Source organism: Silurus aristotelis, assembly GCF_946808225.1.
Source record: "Silurus aristotelis genome assembly, contig: scaffold_193, whole genome shotgun sequence".
In the NCBI taxonomy this organism is placed as follows: domain Eukaryota; kingdom Metazoa; phylum Chordata; class Actinopteri; order Siluriformes; family Siluridae; genus Silurus; species Silurus aristotelis.
In genome coordinates this window covers 440-10000 of record NW_028149168.1, presented here as the reverse complement: position 1 = coordinate 10000, position 9561 = coordinate 440, and the positions used below count along the sequence as shown (strand labels likewise).

Genomic DNA, 9561 nt, shown 5'->3' with positions numbered 1-9561 from the left:
CTAATTTTGTGTGTGTGTGTCTCAGGGGGTAAAACACATCCTGGTATTGATTTCACTACTAATGTGTGTGTGCGTGTGCGTGTGCGTGTGCGTGTGCGTGTGCGTGTGTGTGTGTGTGTGCATGCGCATGCAGGTTGTGTCTCTGGCCAGTGAGACTTTTCACTACAATGCTATCGATCGAGCAAAATCTCGTGGTAAGAAGTATGCCCTGGAGAAAGTTCCCAAAGTTGGGAGGCGCTTCCACAGAGTGGGCCTGCCCCCCAAGGTGAGGCCACGCCCCAATCACATCACACCTCATCTTGTTATCATTATATCTGACACTCCTGTCTACACTGTGTGTGGAATGGTCCCCCTTTTATGCTGCAGGTTGGTTCATTCCAGCTGTTTGTAGAAGGCTATCAGGAGGCAGATTATTGGTTGAGAAGGTTTGAGGCGGAGCCTCTTCCTGAGAACACGAGGAAGCAGCTGCAGTTCCAGTTCGAGAGACTCGTAGTGCTGGATTACGTCATTCGGAACACAGGTCTCTCTCTCTCTCTCTCTCTCTCTCTCTCTCTCTCTCTCTCTCTCTCTCTCTCTCTCTCTCTCTCGCACATATACACACAACATGCACACACCCACACCCACCCACATACACACGCATACATGCACCATGCACACTTACATATTACGGGTGGCACGGTTCAGAAAACCCACAGTTCGGTTCGTGTCACGGTTTTAGGGTCACGGTTTTCAGTTCTGTACGGTTCTTGTTGTTATTTTTTCTTTTAATCTTCAACACTCCAGAAATTTCCTTCAGCATTTGATATATAGCTTATTAGCTTAATTATCCACAGTTTAGGATACAGTATTAACATGTTTGTAATGTAATCATGCACTAACTGAATTTGACTTGACTTTAAGCACATTATTGGGAGCATCTCTGAGTAAAAGCTACGTGAGATTTTGATACAGCAAGAGAGAAGACATTGATGATGACATGCTTTTCGTTTATTTGGCTCGAGTACATTCATCAGCTGACCAAATCCTTCACACTCATTCATGCTGCACGGTTGCATATCTTTTGCGGCTGCTTGAATGCTGCGGACAGTAGAAGTTGTTTCCTAACCGGTTCTCTCCTGTTTGTGCTGTTTGTATCGACACATTGGCGTGATGTCTTCTCAAATGAACTGTCATATTAGAAGTGTTAGCATTAGCATATTGAATGCATTTTGCACAATGCTTGCACACAGTCACAGTTCTATCTACTGATTTATTTCCGTTGTCATCGTTAGTAACATGAAATCCAAAATGTTTCCACACACCGGATTTGAACGACGCAGGCGCATCCGCCAACTCCGGGCAGCCTTCATTCTCCTCCACCTGCCATTTCTGCAGCACTCCTTACTCAACTTTTACTGTCTATATGTTCACGCAAAACTGTCTGAGGCGAAACTGAGCACAGGGCTACATTGCGCATGCGTCGAACCGTGCGACTCACACACGAACCGAGACAAGCGAACCGAACGGTTTGGGTGTTTTTTCATGTACCATGCCACCCCTATTACATACACACACTCATATGCATACAGTCACTCACATACATACACTCATACACACTCACAATAACATACGCACACACTGTCTCATACAAACACTCCAACACTGAAACATGAGTACTCATTTTGTGTGTGTGTGTTTGTGTGTGTGTGTGTAGATAGAGGAAATGATAACTGGTTGATTAAATATGAAAAAGCTGGAGAACAAGAAGAAACAGTGAAGGTATGAAACAACAAAGCTTTTAATTTCATTTATTTTTATACACACACACACACACACACACACGTATTGAGGAGTCAAGTCGAGTTTATTTCTATTGCGCTTTTCACAACACACACTGTCTCAAAGCAGCTTTACAGAATGTAACAGTGAAGGTGAAGGTGTGTGTTTATCCCTGATGATCACCATGGTGACGGTGGTGAAGGAAAAACTCCCTTAGATGTTATGAGGAAGAAACCTTGAGAGGAACCAGACTCAAAAGCAGAACCTCATCCTCATGTGGGTGACATCAAGAGTGTGATTATAGTCTTTAAACACTACAGAACACTGGAGAGTGAGAACTAACATGAGCACTGGAGTGTGTGATTATGACTGATGATCTTTCTACAGTCTTCTACAGTCATTATGGTTATAAAACCAGGAGCTACTGAGCAACTCATAAAATAACTCAACATCTGAGATCATCACAGATCCAACACCAGCTTCTCCATACCAGAGCCTTTAAACACTCCAGGAGGTCCAGTGTCCAAACTCCACATGAAGTGGGATCCAATTGGCACTGGTACGTCTTTAGATGATTCAGGATGTTTGCAGCATTTACTTCTTTAAAGGTTCACAATCATCACGAGGTTGGACGTGACTGGAGCTGGAGGAACCTCAGGAAGCCTCGGGATGGGGAGAGAAAGAGAAGCAGTGGAGAGGAATTAGCGTAGCTGCTGTTCATGATATTAACAGCACAAGTTGATAATGTGATGTGATCAGATGTTCTGGAGCACAAGGTTATGATGTGATGTGTGTTATGTGTAGAACTCGCTAAAAACATACGTCTTTAATCTGCACTTAAACTGGGAGAGTGTATCTGAACCCCGAACACTGTCAGGAAGACTATTCCAGAGTTTAGGAGCTAAATGTGAAAATGTTCTACCACCTTTAGTGGACTTTGGACTTCTAGTAGTTCCTAGAATAGCAGAGTTTTGAGATCTCGGGGAGCGTGACGGATTGTAGCATGTTAGAAGACTGGAGAGATACAGTGCCTTGCAAAAGTATTGACCCCCCCTTGGCATTTTTCCTATTTTGTTGCCTTACAACTTGGAATTAAAATTTATTTTTATTTGGATTTCATGTAATGGACATACACAAAATAGTCCAAATTGGTGAAGTGAAATGAAAAAAATAACGTTTAAAAAAAAAATAATAATAAAAAAATAACGGAAAAGTGGTGCGTGCATATGTATTCACCCCCTTTGCTATTAAGCCTCTAAATAAAATCTGGTGCAACCAATTACCTTCAGAAGTAACGTAATTATTTAAATAAAGTCCACGTGGATGCAATCTAAGTGTCACATGATCTCAGTATATATATATACACCTGTTCTGAAAGGCCCCAAAGAGCAACACCACTAAGCAAGCGGCACCATGAAGACCAAGGAGCTCGCCAAACAGGTCAGGGACAAAGTTGTGGAGAAGTACAGATCAGGGTTGGGTTATAAAAAAATATCCAAAACTTTGAACATCCCACGGAGCACCATTAAAACCATTATTAAAAAATGGAAAAAATATGGCACCACAACAAACCTGGCAAGAGAGGGCCGCCCACGAAAACTCATGGACCAGGCAAGGAGGGCATTAATCAGAGAGGCAACAAAGAGACCAAAGATAACCCTGAAGGAGCTGCAAAGCTCCACAGCGTAGATTGGAGTATCTGTCCATAGGACCACTTTAAGCCGTACACTCCACAAAGCTGGGCTTTACAGAAGAGTGGCCAGAAAAAGCCATTGCTTAAAGAAAAAAATAAGCAAACACGTTTGGTGTTCGCCAAAAGGCATGTGGGAGACTCCCCAAACATATGGAAGAAGGTACTCTGGTCAGATGAGACTAAAATTATGGCTAAATTATGGCTTGCTCATCAGGGATAAACACACACCATTCACCTTGACTGTTGATTTCTGTAAAGCTGCTTTGAGACAATGTCTGTTGTGGAAAGCGCAATACAATAAAAGAACAATAAAGAAAATTGAGCTTTTTTGCCCATCAAGGAAAACGCTTTGTCTGGCGCAAACCCAACATCTCTCATCACCCCGAGAACACCATCTCCACAGTGAAGCATGGTGGTGGCAGCATCATGCTGTGGGGATGTTTTTCATCAGCAGGGACTGGGAAACTGGTCAGAATTGAAGGAATGATGGATAGCGCTAAATACAGGGAAATTTTTGAGGGAACCCTGTTTCAGTCTTCCAGAGATTTGAGACTGGGACAGAGGTTCACCTTCCAGCAGGACAATGACCTGTAGCATACTGCTAAAGCAACACTCGAGTGGTTTATGGGGAAACATTTAAATGTCTTGGAATGGCCTAGTCAAAGCCCAGACCTCAATCCAATTGAGAATCTGTGGTATAACTTAAAAATTGCTGTACACCAGCGGAACCCATCCAACTTGAAGGAGCTGGAGCAGTTTTGCCTTGAAGAATGAGCAAAAACCCCAGTGGCTAGATGTGCCACACTTATAGATACATACCCCATGAGACTTGCAGCTGTAATTGCTGCAAAAGGTGGCTCTACAAAGTATTGACTTTGGGGGAGTGAATAGTTATGCACGCTCAAGTTTTCAGTTTTATTGTCTTATTTCTTGTTTGTTTCACAATAAAAAATATTTTGCATCTTCAAAGTGTTGGGCATGTTGTGTAAATTAAATGATACACACCCCCAAAAAATCCATTTTAATTCCAGGTTGTAAGACAACAAAATAGAAAAAACGCCAAGGGGGGTCAATACTTTTGCAAGGCACTGTACATGGAGATAAACCATTTAGTGTTTTATAAGTAAGAAGCAGTAGTTTGTAGTGGATTCGAAACTTAACAGAGGTCTCTTACCGTTGAACTAGTGGTTAACGTGGCCGCGTTGAGGAGACGTAACCGCGTTGTTGAGATGTGTGTTGAGGAGACGTGACCGCGTTGAGGAGACGTGACCGCGTTGTTAAAATGTGTGTTGAGACGTGACCGCGTTGTTAAAATGTGTGTTAAGGAGACGTGACGGTGTTGTTGAGATGTGTGTTGGGGAGACGTGACCGCGTTGAGGGGACGTGACCGCGTTGAGGGGACGTGACCGCGTTGAGGGGACGTGACCGCGTTGAGGAGACGTGACCGCGTTGAGAAGACCTGACCGCGTTGTTGAGATGTGTGTTGAGGGGACGTGACCGCGTTGAGGAGACGTGACCGCGTTGTTGATATGAGTTTTGAGGAGACGTGACCGCCTTGAGGAGACGTGACCGCGTTGTTGAGATGTGTGTTGAGGAGACGTGACCGCGTTGAGGAGTCGTGACCGTGTTGAGGGGACGTGACCGGGTTCTTGAGATGAGTGTTGAGGAGATGTGACCGCGTTGAGAAGACCTGACCGCGTTGTTGAGATGAGTGTTGAGGAGACATGACCGCGTTGTTGAGATGTGTGTTGAGGGGACGTGACCGCGTTGAGGAGATGTGACCGTGTTGAGTGGACGTGACCGCGTTGTTGAGATGAGTTTTGAGGAGACGTGACCGCATTGAGGGGACGTGACCGCGTTGTTGAGATGAGTGTTGAGGAGACGTGACCGTGTTGTTGAGGGGACGTGACCGCGTTTTTAAGATGAGTGTTGAGGAGACGTGACCGCGTTGAGGAGACGTGACCGGGTTGTTGAGATGAGTGTTGAGGAGACGTGACCGTGTTGAGGAGACGTGACCGTGTTGAGGAGACGTGACCGCATTGAGGAGACGTGACCGCGTTGTTGAGATGAGTGTTGAGGAGACGTGACCGTGTTGAGGGGACGTGAACGCGTTGTTGAGATGAGTTTCGAGGAGACGTGACCGTGTTGAGGGGACGTGAACGCGTTGTTGAGATGAGTGTCGAGGAGACGTGACCGTGTTGAGGGGACGTGAACGCGTTGTTGAGATTGAGTGTCGAGGAGACGTGACCGTGTTGAGGAGACTTGAACGCGTTGTTGAGATGAGTGTTGAGGAGACGTGACCGTGTTGAGGGGACGTGAACGCGTTGTTGAGATGAGTGTCGAGGAGACGTGACCGTGTTGAGGGGACGTGAACGCGTTGTTGAGATTGAGTGTCGAGGAGACGTGACCGTGTTGAGGAGACTTGAACGCGTTGTTGAGATGAGTGTTGAGGAGACGTGACCGCGTTGTTCAGATGAGTGTTGAGGAGACGTGACCGTGTTGAGGAGACGTGACCGCGTTGTTCAGATGAGTGTTGAGGAGACGTGACCGCGTTGTTCAGATGAGTGTTGAGGAGACGTGACCGCGTTGTTCAGATGAGTGTTGAGGAGACGTGACCGTGTTGCAGTTTTACTGTGGCATTTTTTTTATTTCTCACTGTATAACAGATCAAACCTTTTCCTATAATTACATCATTATTAATGTAACAATGTAACAAACTAACATTAAATAAAAAACATTGCTGTGTGTGTGTGTGTGTGTGTGTGTGTGTGTGTGTGTGTGTGTTTCAGGACAGTGAGTGGAATGAGCATAAAGAGTGTGTGATTCAGATCGCTGCAATTGATAATGGTTTGGCTTTTCCCTTCAAACACCCTGACGAGTGGAGAGCATGTGAGTGTGTATACACACACACACACACACACACACACACACACACCTTTTACATCTTTACATACCACACCTTACACACATTTGTGTGTATGTGTTAGATCCGTTTCACTGGGCGTGGCTCCCTCAGGCTAAAGTGGCGTTTTCTCAGGAGACGAGGGATCTGGTTCTGTCTCGGATTTCAGATATGAACTTCGTACAGGATCTTTGTGAGGATCTCAACGAGCTCTTTAAGGTCAAATGCTCTTCTCTTCTAGATATTCTCTTCTGTCTTTTTCTATCTCACAAACACACACACACACACACACACACACACATCTCTGAATTCTCACTGTGTGTGTGTGTGTGTGTGTGTGTGTGTGTGTGTGTTTGCAGACTGATAAGGGGTTTGATAAGACCATGTTTGAGAAGCAGTTGTCGGTGATGAGAGGACAGGTGAGTCCTCAAAGCTTTTTCCCCAACAGTAACTGGTCATGTGATGTCATGTGACTAACACCCCCCGCCCCCCCCAGATCCTGAACCTGACTCAGGCACTGAAGGATGGAAAAAGCCCCCTGCAGCTGGTGCAGATGCCCCGGGTGGTGGTGGAGCGCAGTAGAGGTGGAGGTCAGGGACGGGTGGTGCAGCTAGGAAATGCCTTCACGCAGACTTTCCACTGCAAGAGACCGTTCTTCACTTCCTGGTAGCAGAGAAACAGCATGAAAGCTGGAAGCTTGTTCTCGGAGACATGAAGAGCAACGTGACCTGAAACATCTCGTAACATAACGTAACTCGGACGTTATTTCAGAAAGGAAAGGGAAGGAGAGTGGGAAACTTCTGCAATGGGGAGGGGCTATGTGGGGGGAGGGGCTATGTGAATGGGAGGAGCTATATGAAACAGAGGAGCTATATGAAGGGGAGAAGTTCTGAGGTTCAAATCTCTATTATCTTGACATTTTGCATTACCACTTGCTAAAAGTTTCAATGCCAAGAGACGATTTCTACTGGAAAGGACTGAGAGATGGACAGAAGGATGGAGAGATGGATGGAAGGATTCATTTCATGGAATGGATTTGTGACATTTAGGAAGTTTGGAGCACTTGGAGATCTTCCACTGCAGAAATAAAGCCTCCAAATATGATGTCAGCTACTTGACCATGCAGAAGTTTCATCTCTGAGTGGACGAGGGAGCAAATCCTCACCTGGAACGCAGAGGACAGGATTTGTAGGATTTATGTTTCCGAAGATGGAACCAGAAGATTAAAAAAATCCCTTTTTTTAGTACACACACACACACACACACACACACACACACACACACACACACACACACACACACACACACACACACACAGAGCTTCTTTTCAGAAAAAAAATGACAGCATTTGTTCTTAGGTGAGGAGGTGAAACATTAGGAAGCTTTGAGTCTAATGATCTTCAGTTCCTCCTAAAGGTGAAGATTTAGGTGATTGTTTGGGGAAATTCTGATCAAGATATTATTGTATGCTTACGTTAAGACATGGTACTGTGAAATCAAAAAAAAAAAAGAACCGTATCGGGAGGTCTTTCTTTTTTAGCACATTTCAGGTGGACCGTTGGATTTCTTGTTTATTTGGGAACTAGCATGAAGTGAACATGGACATCTGACTAGGAAAGATCAGATCTTCTGGGAATTAGTCCTAGTTAAAATTTTCTGTCCTGGAAGGAGAAACAGGAGAGTAATGAAGGTCTTTTTTTTTTGTCTTTCTCCTGAAGCACAAACAGTTTTATCTCCACACGCTGCACTGGATATAAAACAGGAATCTTCTCTTTAAAACAATCTGCCAATTTTTATACTGTCAGATTGTGTGGTTATGGGATGAAGCGTAAATTCTGTGAGACTTCAAATGAAATAAGTTTTTGTTGCTTGAATGTAAAAGTTGTACGTTTGTATTTAAGGCCATTTCTCTGGCGAGTCTCCCCGCGGCGTCTCCCTGCGGCGTCTCCCCGCGGCGTCTCCCCGCGGCGTCTCCAGGGAGTCGAGCTAACGCTCTTTTCACACTTTACATTCCTGCTGAAGGAGTTGCTGAAGAAAGTGTACTTTGTGACAAATCAAATAAAATGATTTTTTTTGACTAACCCTATACAATGAATCTCCACCCTAATGGTTATTGTTTGTTTTTAGTGTTTTAGTTTAAAAGATGATTCAATCTCATCTCCACATTCAGCTCTTCTCCTTTTACTTATGGATGGCCTTCAAAATTCCACATGACCTTGACCTGAGAAGCATTTGAGATCTGTCCTGGGTCTGGTCATGTGATCTGGAAAATAGAGCTGTGTTCTAAACAGAGGTGAACTGCAGTATTCTGCAGTGAACATTAAGTCTGGGAGAAGATCAGACTGCAGTTAGGTGGAGAAATTTGTTCCATCACTACCTGTTCGCTGGTCAAACCCTCAGCTGCTCCAGTCAGGAAACACCACAGTGTCTGTGTGATGTGATGCTACATGGTTTAACATCCATCATTAGATAGGTGTAGTGTCATATACACACATGCACAGTTTGGTGTGTGTGTGTTGGGGATAGGCTTCATTATATCTCACTTTATATGTACATATATATGTGTGTGTGTGTGTATATATATTATATGTACATATATATGTGTGTGTGTGTGTGTGTGTGTGTGTGTGTGTGTGTATATATTATATGTATATGTGCGTATCTACACTTTATAAAGATCGTTACATTAATAATAGTGCAGAGTGTTTGGGCTCCTCACACTGCATCACCCTGTCTGAGGTCCTCCAGCACTGCTGGAATGAGAGGTAAGTATACGTCAAGGCTCTTCTCTGTTCTGGCACCGAGGTGGTGAAATGAACTTCCTCTAGATGTCTGAACAGCAAAGTCGGAGCCATTTTGTTTTTTGTTTTTTAAGAAAGTTCTTCCTCTCAACAGAGATTTCAGTTGAATGTATCTTATGTAATTTGTATGTGCAGTGCAGAATACAAAGTTTTCAGAGCTTCACTTTTTTCACATTTTGTTAGTTTTATTTCAAAATAGATTTAATACATTATTTCCCTCAAAATTCTACCAAAACAAAACCCCATAATGACAAGAAAGAAGTTTGTTTAAAATTTTTGCAGCTTCATTCAAAATAATAAACAAGAAAAAAAATTACACTCGTTTTCACAGCCTTCGCCATGACACTCAAAATTGAGCTCAGGTGCCTCCTGTTTCCACTGATCATCATTGGGATTTTTCTACAACC

The 9561-nt window shown here is 44.0% G+C and overlaps 1 protein-coding gene across 1 annotated transcript in view; it reads left to right on the top strand.

The window, feature by feature from the left end:
- LOC310722985 (phosphatidylinositol 4-kinase type 2-beta-like) overlaps nucleotides 1–8425 on the top strand; it is a 9298-nt gene extending 873 nt beyond the window's left edge. Inside the window, exons 2-8 of the mRNA XM_083570802.1 lie at nucleotides 134–265; nucleotides 367–520; nucleotides 1694–1758; nucleotides 6241–6340; nucleotides 6439–6572; nucleotides 6713–6772; nucleotides 6850–8425. Of these exons, the coding sequence (XP_083426928.1) occupies nucleotides 6525–6572; nucleotides 6713–6772; nucleotides 6850–7023 (282 nt within the window). The 5' untranslated portion in view covers nucleotides 134–265; nucleotides 367–520; nucleotides 1694–1758; nucleotides 6241–6340; nucleotides 6439–6524 and the 3' untranslated portion in view covers nucleotides 7024–8425. The remainder of the gene's footprint in view (nucleotides 1–133; nucleotides 266–366; nucleotides 521–1693; nucleotides 1759–6240; nucleotides 6341–6438; nucleotides 6573–6712; nucleotides 6773–6849) is intronic.
- The last annotated feature ends 1136 nt before the right edge of the window (nucleotides 8426–9561 follow it).